The sequence below is a fragment of the Callithrix jacchus genome, chromosome 7 (genome assembly GCF_049354715.1).
Source record: "Callithrix jacchus isolate 240 chromosome 7, calJac240_pri, whole genome shotgun sequence".
Lineage (NCBI taxonomy): Eukaryota > Metazoa > Chordata > Mammalia > Primates > Cebidae > Callithrix > Callithrix jacchus.
In genome coordinates this window covers 7907846-7924155 of record NC_133508.1, presented here as the reverse complement: position 1 = coordinate 7924155, position 16310 = coordinate 7907846, and the positions used below count along the sequence as shown (strand labels likewise).

At 47.4% G+C, this 16310-nt stretch overlaps 2 protein-coding genes across 28 annotated transcripts in view; one reads left to right on the top strand and one right to left on the bottom strand.

Annotated features, from left to right (window-relative positions):
• ANKRD16 (ankyrin repeat domain 16) overlaps positions 1-14702 on the bottom strand; it is a 49072-nt gene extending 34370 nt beyond the window's left edge. For 5 of the 16 annotated variants that reach the window (XR_013519482.1, XR_013519483.1, XR_013519481.1 and 2 more), the window contains exons 1-7: positions 13831-14702; positions 12651-12871; positions 11246-11288; positions 9797-9905; positions 8835-8996; positions 6423-6501; positions 3937-4127 (exon numbers count right to left, since the gene is read on the bottom strand). Coding sequence is in view for 10 of the 16 variants with exons in the window: in XM_054258439.2 (XP_054114414.1) it covers positions 3970-4127; positions 6423-6501; positions 8835-8996; positions 9797-9905; positions 11246-11288; positions 12651-12871; positions 13831-14144 (1086 nt within the window). In the remaining 6 variants the exon portion in view is untranslated. Of the gene's footprint in view, positions 1-1950; positions 2077-3073; positions 3582-3936; positions 4128-6422; positions 6502-8834; positions 8997-9796; positions 9906-11245; positions 11289-12621; positions 12872-13830 lie in introns of those variants that run through there. The other 11 variants (XR_013519484.1, XM_078329366.1, XM_078329363.1 and 8 more) reach the window with 8 other exon arrangements.
• A 334-nt stretch (positions 14703-15036) lies between these two features.
• The window catches only part of FBH1 (F-box DNA helicase 1), a 46289-nt gene continuing 45015 nt past the window's right edge, over positions 15037-16310 (top strand). For 11 of the 12 annotated variants that reach the window (XM_035306722.3, XM_008999881.5, XM_078329352.1 and 8 more), the window contains exon 1: positions 15037-15128. Coding sequence is in view for 2 of the 12 variants with exons in the window: in XM_002750021.7 (XP_002750067.1) it covers position 15128 (1 nt within the window). In the remaining 10 variants the exon portion in view is untranslated. Of the gene's footprint in view, positions 15129-15542; positions 15653-16310 lie in introns of those variants that run through there. The other variant, XM_078329348.1, reaches the window with a different exon arrangement.

Below are 16310 nucleotides of genomic sequence, written 5' to 3'. Positions count from 1 at the left end.
AGGGGCCTGTAAGCATTTCTACCAACAGAGCTCTCACACTCTCCTCCTAGACCACAGTGGCAGCCATCTCTTAAATGGCTGCCACTGTGGTCTAGGAGGAGAGTGTGAGAGCCGGGGCAGGAGTTGCAGTAGGGATGGTGTGGAACAGGCAGATGAGAGAGAACTGCCCAGCAGCTGTCCTCTGCAGGGACTCCTGAAGAGGGAGGACTCATGACTGACTCCCAGCTTTCCTACATGGGTGGGGTGAACTGTGGTGCCATCAACCAAGGCAGGAAAGCAGGCCTGTATGTCAGTGGGTTGTGGGGAAGGCTAGGTATTGAATAAACTGAACGTGACAGCCTCAGGACACCCATGCAGAAATGTAAGCAGGCAGTGGAAAGTAAGGGCTAGAGAGAGATATGAGTGTTACCGACATTAGGGTGTAGCTGAAACCCAAGGCAAGAATGGGAATGCTTCAGGAAAAAACTCAAAATGTGGGACACACGAGCATGGAGGGCTGGCCTGACAGAGGAGTGCAGAGGCAGAGAAGGAAAAGGCAAAAAGAAAAACCCAGAAGTGTGTTATTGCATGTGGCAAGAGTCCAGAAGCAGGTAGTGAACAGAAAGGATCAGTAACCTAAGGGCTAAAGGTGTATCACTTGATATGGCAATTAGGATGTCACTGGTACCCAAAAGGAAGAGTCTGCACAGAGCAGCAACAACAAAGCCAGACTGTAGGGGGGTGGGAGGTGCCATGAGCTGAGGGTAAAAAGTAGAGACTCTTTGTGAAAGTTATGGGAAAAGATGCTTGAGAGCAAATAATCATGAGAAGGGGCTGTACGGTGCAAGAGTCAGAGGACAAAATGAGACAATCTAGGTAAGGGCTTAGCATTCTATCCTGCATATAGTAAATCCCAAGTGCTTTTATCGCTCATTAACTATATAATAATTTTAAACTTAAAAGACAAAAATCAGTCCAAGGAGCCGGCATACCAGTGGGGGAGAAAAACAATGAACAAAACAAATAATTATATGGTATATTTACTAAAAGCAAATGCTAAGAAGAAAAAACAAACTGGGAAAAGAAGTTACCAAATCTTTGAAGAAGAGGATTTAATTTTTGATTGGGAGGCCTGGGCAGGCCTCACTGAGAAGGCGATTTGTAGGTAAAGACCCAAAGGAGGTGAGGAAAGTAACGATAATTAGGGAGTAATAGAAAAATATCAATTATCATTGGCACAGCATTCTTCATATTGTTACGGAAATATCTGGTTATTATTCTATTATTGCTACTGTCTTTGTCTCAATTAATTTTTTTTTTTTTTTACTTTTTGAGATGGAGTCTTGTGCTGTCACCCAGGCTGGAGTGCAATGATGCAATCTTGGCTTACTGCAACTTCTACCTTCCAGGTTCAAGTGATTCTCCCGCCTCAGCCTTCTAAAGGAGTTGGGATTACAGGTACCTGCCATCACACTGGGCTAATTTTTGTATTTTTTGTTTTTGAGATAAGAGTCTCACTCTGTTGCCCAGGCTGGAGTGCAGTGGCAAGATCTCTGCTCACTGCAGCCCTGCCTCCCCATTAAAGCAATTCTCCTACTTCAGCCTCCCAAGTAGCTGGGATTAAAGGAGCACACCACCACGCCTGGCTAATGGAGTTTCACCATATTGTTCAGGCTGGTCTCAAACCCCTGACCGCAGGTGATCCACCTGCCTTGGCCTCCCAAAGTGCTGAGGTTACAGGGGTGAGCTACCATGCCCAGGCCACAATTAATGTCCTTATAATCACTGCCATCTCTGGGTGTTTAGTGGTTTCAGCAGTGGCATCCGGTGACCACGGTTTCTATTACAAAGGTGTGTGGAATCTAGGAAAACTGAGAACGACATGCTGTGTTGTCATCATCAGCTGGTTTGTAAGGTCAGAGCAAAGCCAAATGGAAGCTGATCATGCACGCAGCTCCTGGAAACACAAACCTGCTCATGTGTGTGCTGAGAGGAAAGAGGGCAGTCCCAGACTGATTTTTCAGTCCCACCTGCACACCTGAAATATCTGTCCAACAGGACCATCTTCAGACCCAGATGGCATCAATGCAGGCATCTCTGAAGCAACAGAAAAGTGGCAACTGCATCTCAAATCAGTGCAGACAGAGCGAGTGTGTAATTTAGAGGTCACAAGACAGGAGTGTTTCTACCAGAACAGTGATTTGGTGGTTAGAAACAGGAATCTGCTGATGCCATCTGGGAATAATTAAGAGGAACAGGAAATTCTTGCTCTGTGCCAAGCTGAGCCTAACACTGAGAATAAGATGCGTGTGTAATAAGCATTTGCTGGATCACACTGAACAAGAGGATTCAATGTTGATTACAATTGATGTGTATTATTAAAAAGCCTGATCTAGACTAATAATTATTCTTTGCAATTCAGAGAAAAGGATCAAAAAAAGAAAAGAAAGAAAAGGAAAAAAAGGAGAAAAAGAATCTAAATGCCTGAGGACTCATCCTATCTTTAATTGATTTTAAGAGGCTATAATATTTTTTAAAGCTAAATGTCGAGTGTTTCATTCCTTAACAGTCAGAGGGTTCCCTGGGTAGATGGGACAGGATGGAAAACGGGTTTTAAAGACAAAACACTCCAATCTTCAACTCAGGTTAACAGAAATTTTGTAAATATCCTAGTTACATTTTTTTTTTTTTTTTTTTTTTTGAGACAGAGTCTCACTCTTGTCACCCAGGCTGGAGTGCAGTGACATGACCTCAGCTCATTGCAACCTCCACCTCCTGGGTTCAGGCAATTATCATGCCTCAGCCTCCCTGGTAGCTGGGACTACAGGCATGTACCACCACACCCAGCTAATCTTTGTATTTTTAGCAGAGGTAAGGTTTTATCATGTTGGCCAGGCTGGTCTTGAACTCCTGGCCTCAACTGATCTGTCTGCCTCAGCCTCCTTAAGTGCTGGGATAATGGGCACGAGCCACCATGCCCAGTCCTTAGTTACATTTTCTAAATGTATTTATTACTGAAGGGGGCCAACACTGAATCTATCTATTAAAACTAACAAAAACCCACACAATTAAAACTTGATAGCTTAACTAGCAGTGGCTTAGAGCATACAAGAGTTTTTATTAATTTCTTGTGAATGTATGTGTAAACAGATTATAAGCATGCCCCTCCTGGTTACAAAACCAAATGAACCATTGTAACGGTCAAGTAAAAGCCTATGAAGGAAGAAATTAAACAGGCGAATTACATTTTACAGTTCAAGCTAACAGCAATTTATATTTTTAATATTATTATCATAGCTTTATCACGTAGCAGTTATTATATTTCAGCTGGGTGCGTTGGCTCACATCTGTAATCCCAGCACTTTGGGAGGCTGAGGCCAGTGGATCACGAGGTCATGGGTTTGAGACCAGCCTGACCAACATGGTGAAACCCCATCTCTACTAAAAATACAAAAATTAGCCAGGCGTGGTGCTGTGCGCCTGCAATCCCAACTACCCGGGAGGCTGAGGCAGGAGAATCGCTTGAACCCGGGAGGCAGAGGTTGCAGTGAGCCAAGAGCGCGCCACTGCACTCCAGCCTGGGTGACAGAGCCAGACTCTGTCTCAAAAGAAAAAAAAAAAAGGTATTTCATGTATGTATAAAAGTGTGTATACCATATTATGTTCATGCATGGTACGTGCTTCTCTAAGGACTCCATAGCCTGACCTCACAAACATTATCTATTCTACTTTAAGAGTAAAACACTGAGATATGGACTACAGAAAGATTATGACTGTGCTCAGGACTTCATAATGTGCCTGTCATAAAGCAGGGAACCCAGCCCCCCAATCACTGGGAACTCCTTAGCAGGAGTGGGACATGCAGGATGGGGGAAGGGAGGAGGAGGAGATGGAAAACTGGCTTCCAACTGGTTTCGCTGAATCTGTGAATGACTTAAGAAGCAAGAAATGAATTACCATGAGCCTTATTGCCTCCTCTTGGAAACATCCTTATGTCATTGAGCTGTGGCCAGAGCCCTGAAGGACATCTGATCTCTTGGTGAGCTGCTGAGCTAGGGTGCCCGTGATGTCTTCAGAATCCTTCAGTCCTGACTGCAGGAGAAATTTGGTGCAGGCCAAGTGCTGACCTGCACAGGCCAGATGCAGGGCTGAGGGGTGACAAAAATCACACAGGCTTAAAACAGAACCCCTGGAGCAATACTGACCTCGTGAGTTGATAGTGCCCAATAAAAGTATCAATTTAATGTCTTCCATAATTCATCCTCACTTCACCTATACTAGAACAAAATATTTTTCTTTTTAACCTGATTGGGTTGAAAATAGTTTTAAAGATAATAAAACCAGTTAGAGACAGTTTAAGAAACTTATCTAGGCCAGGGGTAGTGGCTCATGCCTGTAATCCCAGCATTTTGGGAAGATGAGACGGGCAAATCACAGGGTCAAGAGTTCGAGACCAGCCTGAGCAACGTGGTGAAACCCTGTCTCTACTAAAAATACAAAAAAGTTAGCCAGGTGTGGTGGCATGCACCTGTAATCCCAGCTACTCAGGAGGCTGAGGCAGGAGAAAGGCTTGAACCCAGGAGGCGGAGGTTGCCAGTGAACCAAGATTGCACCACTGCACTCCAGCCTGAGTGAGATTCCGTCTCAAAAAAAACACCAACCTACCAAACAAACAAAAACTTATCTAAAACAACCAAGGAACAAGTTAAGAAATAGGAGATGTCCTCCCCCATACTCCTGAACACTCTGGAAACACACTTTACGTGGTACAAAAAACTTTCTAAAAGGTTTGTTGAATTTGCTTTGTAAATAAAAATACTACCACGAATAAGAATTGTGTAGCCAAAAAAGCACTTCCCACTCTGGGTATTTCAGCACTGAGGTTTCTGGTATGCTGAGTCCAGGAGCACTGCTGATTCTGCTGCCTTCTCTCCAGCAGGGAAGCCATGAACCTTCCTGGGCTGAGCAGCTGCCCTTTCGAGCCCTGGAGTGAGTAGTTAAGTATCTGCAAGTCTTTGAAGACTTAGAAAGATCCCACTAGGCCAGGCACAGTGGCTCATGCTTGTAATCCCAACACCTTGGGAGGCTGAGGTGGGTGGATCACTTGAGGTCAGGAGTTTGACAGCCTGGCAAACACGGTAAAACCCTGCCTCCATTAAAAATACAAAAATTAACTGGGCATGGTGGTGGGTGCCTGTAGTCCCAGCTACTTGGGAGGCAGGAGAATCGCTTGAACCCAGGAGGCGGAGATTGCAGTGAGCTGAGAGCGTGCCACTGCCCTCCAGCCTGGATGAGAGTGAGACGCTGTCCAAAAAAAAAAAAAAAAAAAAAAAATCCCACTAAACCCTTGTGAGACGGCCTTTGGCTCACTGAATGTTAGATGGGTCATTCTAAAGTCCAAGTCTAAAGAATTAGCTCTCAGAATATGTTTCTGAATATTCTAAATCAATAAAAAAACCATAGTGAATATAGTTCCTAAATATACTCCAAAACAGATGACCTGTGAAGAATTTATGCAACACCTGGATAGCAGGTGTCATCATGGATTAGAAAGAAACTGCTTTTATGATGCATATGTCATTACGATTTAAAATAATAACAAAGGTTGGGCCAAGCACGGTGGCTCACACCTACAATACCAGCATATTGGGAGGCCGAGGTGGGCGGATCACCTGAGGTTGGCAGTTCAAGATCAGACTGACCAACATAGAGAAAGCCCATCTCTACTAAAAATACAAAATTAGCCAGGTGTGGTGGCATCTGCCTGTAATCCCAGCTACTTGGGAGGCTGAGGCAGGAGAATCACTTGAACCCAGAAAACAGAGGTTGCAGTGACCCGAGATTATACCATTGCACTCCAGCCTGGGCAACGAGAGTGAAACTCCCTCTCAAAAAAAAAACAAAAACAAAACAAAGTTTAACAATAGCAGTTGTAATGAGTGGAGTCATCATCATTGTTATGTTAACAGCAATTGTACCACCGTTTTGCAGAGGAAAAGATATTTTAGGGAAAAGTTGCTGAGCTACTAGAAGAATAATATTAAGGCCGGGCATAGTGGCTCACACCTGTAATCCCAGCACTTCAGGAGGCTGAGGCAGGTAGACTGTTTGAGGTCAGGAGTTCAAGACCAGCCTGGCCAACATGGGGAAACCTTGCCTCTATTAAAAACCCAAAAATTCAAAAAGTAGCCAGGCATGGTGGTGCATGCCTGTAATCCCAGCTACTTGGGAGGCTGAGGCACGAGAATCGCTTGAGCTGGGAGGCAGAGGTTGCAGTGACCTGAGATCGTGCCATTGTATTCCAGCCTGGAAAACAGTTTCCAGAGGGAAACTGTCTCAACAACAACAACAAAAGGGTATTAAAACCAGTGTTTTAAATATAAAAGTGTATTGGTTATACTCAGTTTACTAATTTCCAAGGCATACATAAAATTAAACAGTACCTGATCGATTTTTTTCATCTTTAGAGTTGATGTCAGCTCCCAAGGATAAAAGAGTCTGAATTGTACTTATATGTCCTTCCTGAATTGAAACAAATTTATTATCACTGTGATGAGGATAAAAGAAAACCTTTTGCAAACCAAAAAGTATCTGAGATAGGTCTCAATGAATTTAGAATTTATTTTGCCAAGATTAAGGATATACCTGGGAGACAGGTCTGTGTCTTTCTCCAAAAATGATTTTGAGGGCTTTAATATTGAAAGGGGAAAAGAGGGCTGGAGTGAAAAGGAGGAAGTTATGGTTACATTACTGAATTTACTGAATCCACACTGCAAGATAAAAGGAGCAGGTGGGGGGAATAGGCAATCGTATATTAAATATCTGTTTCCACTCAGTAAATTGGCACTTTACATAAGACAAGATGAATATAGAATAACTACCTGTGGAAATATTTAACCCTTTATCTGTAGCTATCTGCTCAGGAACAAAAGGAAAGGCAGCTTTCTGCATGACTCAGCTTTCAGTTTAATTTTTTCTCTTTCGGCAGAGTGAGTTGGGGGTCCCAAGTTTTTATTTTCCTTTCACACTTTAAACACAGACTTGCACACATATCATGCACTTTTTCTAAAACAGTCAACTGCCAGAAGAGAATTTTCATATCCTCTTTTTTTTTTTTTTAAGAGACAGGGTCTCACTATGTTGTCCAGACTGATCATGAACTCCGGTGCTCAAGGGATCCTCCCACCTCAGTCTCCCAAAGTGTTGGGATTACAGGTGTGAACCATTGCGTCCGGCCAAATTTTCATATCTAAAGTAAGATATTGTATCATTCTCAATTCTAGTATAAATCATTAAATATTTTGGTGACATTTAATTATTACAATATAGATGATCAACTCTGTGGGCCAAATTACTGACCCAATGCAGTTACTTTTGATCACTGTGAGCAGTATATAAATCTTGTGATTTATACAGAACCCGCAACTCTAAAATATTCCAAGCAAATATACACTTGTTAAAATCTTTAGGACAGAGATAAACTAGAACAGATCATAACCTCTCATAAATGGGAATTCCTGTTATAGCCAGCAGGATATTATTTAAACATCATATTTGATAAATATAAAATATTTATAAATGAGTTAAGTCTGCTACTATGTGATGAGACTACAGTTAAGGTTCCAGGCTCATTCTTCCTATAAGAGGACCCTGTAGCCACAGAGTACTCAGCCTATCCACGTGCATCTACCAGCTTCGGCACAAGTGGGACATCAGGCAGGAGAAAGTGGTTGATTAGAAAAACAAATAGGCTGGGCATGGTGGCTCACACCTATAATCCCAGCACTTTGAGAGGTGAAGGCGGGCGGATCACTAGATCAACAGTTGGAGACGAGCCTGGCCAACATGATGAAACCTTGTCTCTATTAAAAATACAAAAATTGGGCCAGGTGTGGTGGCTCGCGCCTGTAATCCCAGCACTTTGGGAGGCTGAGGTGGGTGGATCACGAGGTCAAGAGATTGAGACCATCCTGGTCAACACGGTGAAACCCCGTCTCTACTAAAAATACAAAAAATTAGCTGGGCATGGTGGTGCGTGCCTGTAATCCCAGCTATTCAGGAGGCTGAGGCAGGAGAATTGCCTGAGCCCAGGAGGCAGAGGTTGCAGTGAGCCGAGGTCGCGCCATTGCACTCCAGCCTGGGTAACGAGCGAAACTCCGTCTCAAAAAAAAAAAACAAAAAATTAGCTGACTATGGTGGCACGCATCTGTAATCCCAGCTACTCGGGAGGCTGAGGCAGGAGACTTGCTTGAACTTGGGAGGCGGAGGCTGCAGTGAGCTGAGGCGACAGAGCAAGACTCCACCTCGGAAAAACCAAATAAAGGCATAGAACCATAGGTAACATTAAAGATAATAGGTAAACTGTTCCTAACATTTAAAATAGCTACTTTTCCAGTGAAAATGTTTGCTCATCTTCATATTTTACACCCCAGAGAGCCTGGTAAGTGCAATTCTCTTGCCCTGGTTGAAGAGTTCTTAATTTCTGAAATTCAGTCTAAGAATAGAGAGCCAGGGAGGGGGTTGCAAAGGAAAAAAAAAAAGAATAGAGAGCCAGGAATTTCATACAATAGGTATTTATGGCTTCAAATAACATTATTCCCGAAAACAAAAACGTGTGTGTGAGGGGGAGGCATTTCATAGAGTAAAAGGCTTTTTTAGAAGTTTTTGCCTAGTAACAAAATAAAGTCAGGTTTCTATTTAAAGAGGGAAAGGTCTTCAGAATCCTGACCATTTCAGGAGAATATCATGGGCAATTATTCCATAGAGATGAAAGAAACAATGCTACAGAGCTAACTAATCAATGGGGTAAGGCAAGCCTGGGAGAAGCTGGGATGCCGTTGTAAGAAGTAACAAACCTTAGCTGCATAATGAAGTGCTGTGAGGTGGGTTGATGTGGCTCTCACATCTACATCGACGCCAAGTTCAGAGACCAAGAATCGGATGGCTTCGTCCTGCCCTGTGACGGCTGCCCTGTGCAGAGCCTGGGCACCCAGGCTGTCTTCTGCTGAAAGACAAGCCTAGCCGGGAGAGGACAGAAAGGAGCAAAGGTCAAAATTAAGAAACAGGGAAACTTAGATCTGGGCACCTGCTGGCACTTCAGCAAAACTGAGCTGTTTACACACAGTTCTCTGGGCGGAGGATAGGTGGCTTTTGTCTGATTCTCAAAGGACTCTTTTTTTTTTTGAGACAGAGTCTCACTCTGTCGCCCAGGCTGGAATGCAGTGGCACGATCTTGGCTCACTGCAACCTCTGCCTCCCGGGTTTAAGCAAGTCTCTGCCTCAGCCTCAGGTGTGTGCCACCATGCCTAGCTAATTTTTACATTTTTAAAGATGCCTTTTACCATGTTGGCCAGGCTGGTCTCAAACTCCTGACCTCAGCTGACCCATCTGGTTTGGCCTCCCAAAGTGCTGGGATTACAGGCATGAGCCACCACACCTGGCTCTCAAAGGGCTCTCTAATCAAAAAGACGGTTATGGTTCAATGTTCCAGGCTACGCTGCCAAAAGCACTATGAGCAGAGACAGTTTGTTGTTATTACTGCTATCAAGCAGCTACCATTTACTGAGTACTTTGCTAACTGCTTTCTGTACGTTACATTATTTAATCCTTATAAAACTTTCTGAAGAAACTAAGTTTGTCTCCATTTTACAGATGGGAACACTAATGCTTAAAGAGGTTACCAGGTCCCAGAGAGGGAGTTTGGAGGGGCTGGGAATGGAACATGGGATCTGAATAACAATGTGCTCTGCTTATCCTATGACATAAAGTTTGTAGCAAGAACCAAAAGAAAAGAGTAAAAACAAAACCATTTTGATACCCTATGTTCACTGAGGAGCACCCTAGCGATGTCGATGTGACCACACTGGATTGCATCCATCAAAGGGGTGACGCCACAGTTGTCTCTGCAGTCTGGTTCATATTGGCACCTGGAGCCAGAAACCCAAGTAAGAGCTAAGAAAATTTACCACCTTAAACCCAGGGGACAGTTGACACCTGATTACCTGCGGGTGGACTGCATGTGTGCAAACGACCTGTGAGTGTGGAGCTCTCTCTCTCTTTTCCTCCATCTGTGTCTGAACTGAGGACTAGGCCTTCAGGAGCATGATGGTCTTCCCCAGCAGACCAGCTGCTCCTCTGACCTTCTCCATCCCATTTGACAGCACTTGGTGTCTTCAGCTTCCTGCACCAGAGGCCCTGAAGTCACCCCTTGCCAGTGCCTTTCCCTCATCCTTTATAATCAAATGATTACCACCATCCCTCAATTCCACAGCCAAAATATTTTAGACATCTGTGTCCCAGCCAGGCACAGTGGCTCACGTCTGTAATTCCAGCAGTTTGGGAGGCTGAGATGGATGATTCAACTGAGGTCAGGAGTTCAAGACCAGTATGGCCAACATAGTAAAACCTTGTCTCTACCAAAAATATGAAAAATTAGCTGGGTGGGGTGGCGTGCACCTGCAATCCCAGCTACTTGGGAGGTTGAGACAGGAGAATGGCTTGAGCCCAGGAGGTGCAGTGAGCTGCTGAGATTGTGCCATTGCACTCCAGCCTGAGCAACAAGAGCGAAAGTCCATCTCGAAAAGAAAAAAAAAAAAGGAAAATCCTTAATGTGGCTCATAGTATTCATTCTCCCTCCCCTTCACTGTTCAGGCCGCAGTATATTCTAGACACCTTTCGGTTTCTTAAACGTACCACACTTTTTCCCAGTTTGGAGCATGGGTGAGTGCTGTTATTGCTGTCTGGAATGCTCCCTTGCTCATACTTTCAGCTCATTTCTTTTTCTCCTTCAGGTCACAGCTTAAACATTAGCACTGTGAGTCTTTACTCTTAAGCCGAATTGGGTCTTCCTGTTATTTGTTCTGCAGGGATCCTGCAAGTCCTTGTAATACACACCAGACTTTTGGGACTCCTTCACGGTCTTTCCTGCCAGTCTGTGAGTTCCAGGAGGGTAGAAACTACATGTGTCTTGCTTCTGTTGTGGCCCCTGCACCTGGTACAGGGCTTACTTTATATTAAGCACTAAATGAATGTATAAATGCTTGTTGAAAAAAACAGAAAAATGGATGATTTTGCCATTGTAAATATTTCCCCCAGATATTTGTTAATTATTTTTGTTTCATATTCTTTATCTGCTTATGTCTTTTGTTCATTTTTCTTTTGAAAGCCTAGTTTCTTTCTTAAAAATCTATCTGAGCTCTTTATGTAGCACTGATATTAACTCTCATAGTTAGCAAATATTTTCCCCTATTTGCTGTATTATTCTTACCTCTTAAGAAGCACCTTGACTGCCTCTAAATGGCCATGCATTGCTGGGAGGAGAAAGCTGAGAATTAGAGCTTTTTAGTGCACATATAAAATGCTTCCTGCCTCCTGCCTCTGTTCTCTGCCCCATTCTATTAGTAATAACTTACAAGAAGGAGTCATTAAATTGGGTATTTTGTTACTATCAGACAAAAATAAACATTTAACTGAAGTGGTGAACAATAATGTTTTCACTTTACATGTACACAGCTGACACCTGATTATCTTATCTTTATGCGTTTATACACACTTTCATGGGAAACTTTCAAACCTAAACTTACACTTCTGTGTTGTGAATACCCAAGGCTAGCCCATTTTTGCCCAGGAATTTCAAAACATTTAACAGCAATCCATGACCAAATAGCCTGGAATTTAATTCCCCTACTAAAAGTAACTATACTCAAAGGTTATGACTATTTGTCTTCCATTATTTTGGGTGAATGATGGAGTGCTGATTGCTTCTCCTGGGGAAAACTGGTAAAATAATTCATCAGCTAAAAAAAACTTTTCTACTTATTTGCAAAGTTTTAGAAAGGATTCCTTGGTCACTAATTGCCAGCTGTGGCTAGAGTATAATCACTGTAGATTTTCTAGACTACAGGCTGGGCGCGGTGGCTCACCCCCATAATCCCAGCACTTTGGGAGGCCAAGGTGCATGGACCACTTGAGGTCAAGAGTTCAAAACCAGCGTGGTCAACATGGTGAACTCCCATCTCTACCAAAAATATAAAAATCAGCCGGGCATGGTGGCATGCTCCAGTAATCCCAGCTACTCAGGAGGCTGAGGCACGCCTGAATCACTTGAACCTGGGAGGTGATGGTTGCAGTGAGCTGAGATTGCACCACTGCACTCCAGCCTGGGCAACAAAAGAAAAACTCTGTCTCAAAAAAAAGAAGAAATTGATTATATTCCAAAAGGCCCCTAGGTGCTTTTTTTTTTGAGACAGAGTTTTACTCTTGTTGCCCCACGATGGAGTGCAATGGGGTGATCTTGGCTCACTACAACCTCCACCTCCCGGGTTTAAGCCATTCTCCTGCCTCAGCCTCCTGAGTTCTCGAGTAGCTGGGAGTACAGGCAGCCGCCACCAAGCTCGGCTGTTTTGCATTTTTAGCAGAGACAGGGCTTCACCATAATGGATAGGCCAGTCTTGAACTCCTGACCTCAGGTGATCCACCGCCTCGGCCTTCGAAAGTGCTGGAATTACAGGTATAAGCCACCTCGCCTGGCCCAACTAGATGCTCTTATTCTCTGCCTTCTGTTTTCCAAAATCCTCCTTTCCCCTGTGGGTGACCTGAAGATAAGGTCGGGCAATGCTGGGTGAAGCACCTACATCTGTGTACCTGCATGTCTGCAGAACTGTAGGCTGTACCTGCAGTGTGCAGAGGAGTTCTTCTGATATTACTCTCTGTCTTCCAGGCATCTGGGCAAACAGTGAGCAGGTACTGGAGGATCAGAGGGTCGCCTTCTCGACTGGCAATATGGAAACTGTTCCAGCCATCTTTGTTCTTCAGGAGTGGATTGGCGCCATGTTCCACCAGGTCCTGGATCACCCCCAGGTTCTTCCTTGTGCAGGCCATCATCAGAGGAGTCCTAAGGCCAACAAGGAGAAGCTGTCAGATGGAAGCAGCTGAGACATGAGAAGCAAGAGGCCAGGTCTTCAAAACACATATATCCTTTGCATGGATGGAAAACCTAGAGGATTCAGGGGTCCGGGAGGTAGGAAGACTGGCAACGTCTGTGCCTTCTGTGAAGACACTGGGACAAATTATAAGGGGAAAATGATTGCGACGAATGTGTACCTAGAGGAGGGATACCTGGGAGACAAAGCTGCTTAGGAGCTAGTTTACAGGATAGCAGTGAATTGGGACAGAGCCAAGAAAACTCACAGACAACCCTCAAAACATAACCAGGTCTATTCCCCTGACCCAGTGGATGAGATGTACTTCCCTATTTTCCTGCAGAGGTTCACACCCTCTAGGAACCTGACCTAGAGAGTACCAAAATCAGTGTCAATCTAACCAAGAAAAGGCAATTGGCGTGTGTGATGGTGCAGTACAGTGTCTCTGCGGTGGTGGTGGTGATGCAAGGCTACACATATGGGATACAATGGCACAGTGCTCTACACACACACGAGTGTATAGCTGAGGAATTCGGAACAAGCATATTGATCGGAGCAATGTCAACTGAAACAATGCATTGGTGCAGAAGTAAGTTAGCTAAATGTCCCCAGAACATCGCATCCAGAGCTATTTGCAGCACACACAATTCATTGGTGACATTCTCTTTGGTTATATTCTACACTACTCTGTGCTTTAGAAAGGGAGGTGACTGCCTTGACCAGTTAACTTATAAGGGCAGAAGGAGGGACTCTGCAGGTCGTGTGCGTTTTAAAGGCAAGTTGGGCAGGTGGTCCCGGCCGCCAAGTAGGCCTGGGGTGAGAACTAGGAGCTGAGAACAGCTACGGTGTCCAACGGAACGGAGACGCACAGGGAACTCGCTACGACTCTGCGGGGAGAGGGAGTCGGGGTGTCTTTCCGCCCTGCACCTACCAGTCGGCCTTCTTCAGCGCGTCGACCGCTGCGCCCCGGCCCAGCAGGTAGCGCACACAGTTCCGGTGGCCCATGGAGGCCGCCTCGTGCAGAGGCCGCTTGTAGTCTCGGTTGGCGGCCTCGATGTCCATGCCCCAGGCCTCGGCCAGATAGGCCAGCACGTCCCGACGCCCGTGGCGCGCGGCGCAGTGCAGGAGGGTATCCCCGGCTGGCCCCGGGCAGCCCGCCGCCGCCTGCGGCTCCTCCTGCAGGGCGCGTAGCCGGCCCTCCTGCACCAACCTAAAGAGGCGCCGCGGGTCCCGCGGCTGCGCCATCGCCTCGGGTTGGGCCAGGCTGTGCGGGGCGGCAGCGGGCGGGACACCGGCGGCCGAGCAGGGAGAAGCCGAAGGCAAAGGGGACCTTCTGGCTCTTCCCGCGACCCGCCCCGCACAGCCCCGCGTGTCCCAGTCCCGGCAGAGCAGCCCCCTCACGCCTCCGGCCTGGTATCCAGGCGGGCGGCCCCCTCACACTCCCGGCCCGCCCCGCGTGAGAGAAGCCGCGGTCCCGGGCTCGGGGCGGTTTTTCCTCAGAGACAGGGCGGTCCGGGGTGACCACGCTCCAGGGGGGCGGAGGGACCTGGGGATCCGGGAGCGCTTGCGTCCGCCATCCTGAAGCTGCCGCGGCTCGCGCGTGATTCGGCGCGGAACATGTGAGAGAGTGGGGAGAGCCGCTCCTCTGCGAATTCCCGAAGCGGAGGGTCTGGGAGGGCGCGCACGGCCTCGTCCCACGCCGGGCAGGGTGGCTCCAGACGCAGCGGGGCCCGAGCGTGACCAGCCCCGCACGCTTCCGCAGGGACGCCCCAGCCACCAGCTGCTCGGGGCCGGCGTTCCAGCGCTCCACCCCCGTCCCCGCCCCTTGACGGCCGCAGCTCCGCGGGGACCCGGGGAGCTCGAAGGAACTCTGGGAAAGTTTCCTCGCTCCTCCCCTGCCCGAGCGGAAGCGCAGATGGGGCGTGGCTCGATACAGTGGACTCGCCTCCACCAATTGCGCATTTCTATTGGCCATAGGGACCGTCCGTCAGCACCCCCCCCCCCCCACTCCGGTCTCGAGTTCCGATTGGCCATGGGGGCCGTCTGTCCGGCTCCGGCGGCGGGCGCTTCCCGGGGCTGCGGCGGGGCGGAGCTCGCGGAGGAAGTCAGCGGCCGTCTCGGGTTCCTAGTCCCGACCAGAGGAGGAGCTCGCTGCCGGGGGACGCTGGGCTGGGCGGCCGGCGGCGCTAGCCCGGCGGTGGCGGCGGGGCCCGGGTCCGGAGCGCCACAGTGCGTGAGGCCGCAGACGTGGCAGGGAGCGTGGGAGGGGCTCCACGATGTAGAAAACTTAACCTTCGGGGTCCTGCGCCGGGGGTCCGGGCCCGGGGTCGGGCTGTGGGGGCTCCTGGGGCGCGGGGCCGGGCTCGGGAGAACGCGGGCGTGGGGGCTCGGCCTCCCGGGCAGTGAGCAGGTGGAGGGCGCGGCAGGGGTGCGCGGGGGAGGCCAGGGAGCTCTCTGAGCTTGGCCAGGAGCGGCCCCCGCAGTGCCCCCAAGGCCAGGAAGGCGCAGCGTGTGGTTCCTCCGGGCTGGAGGGGCACACGCGGGGACGTGGCCTCGGCTGCTGGAAGGCCGAGCTTTCCCGTCCGCTCTGACGTTTTGACCTTGGGCAAGTCATTTTCCGCTGCTCTCTGTCCCTGTATCGTCGGTAGTCTCTCTGCCCCTCACTTGAGCATGGGAAGCCTAAGGCGATGTGGGAGGCCTGGCGCTGGTGGAGGGCACGGCGAGAGCTGGGCAGGCGGTGAGTGATGGAAGAGGTCAGTAGACGTTGGATTCCTCACCGGACCTGATAAGGTGCCAGTCACTTCACCGCTCCGTTTTCAGTCCCTTTAGCGGGTAGCATGGGAGTCGCTCCTGTTTGCCAGACCTAAAAACGAGTACCGTTTACATTTTTTATTGTACTTTTTGGTCCACAAACAACCCTGTAAGGCATCAGTCAGGTTTTACAGGTGGGGAAGTGAAGGCCTAACGAAGTCAGTGACTCTCTTACAGAATTATAGATAATAAAAGTCTTCTGGAAGGCAGGATGGTAGCGTGTGCCTCTGTGATAAAATAAGCAGAGATAAATGAAAAGACTTCTGGAATGGGCCCATGAAGATAAGTCCATTTTACTCATAAGCAGATTCAGTTTGGTTAAGGTAACAGTGTTGTGGATAGCCGTTGGAGACAGAATTACTTAAGTATCAGCTTTTGCTGAGGTTATTGTGCTGTCGTGCCTTGTCTCTCAAAAAAATTTTAAAAAAAGGCATAAAAGTTGTTTGAAATGCACAAAAGTGTAGGGTGTGCCAAGCAATGTTCTGACTGCTGCTGTTGAAGTTAGTGCAGACTGGAAGTTGAGGCATCTTGTAGCTTCGTACTTGTTGCTTTTACCCCTGCTCCCCTTCCAGTTTCAGATGACTGTATCTTCTCTTGCAT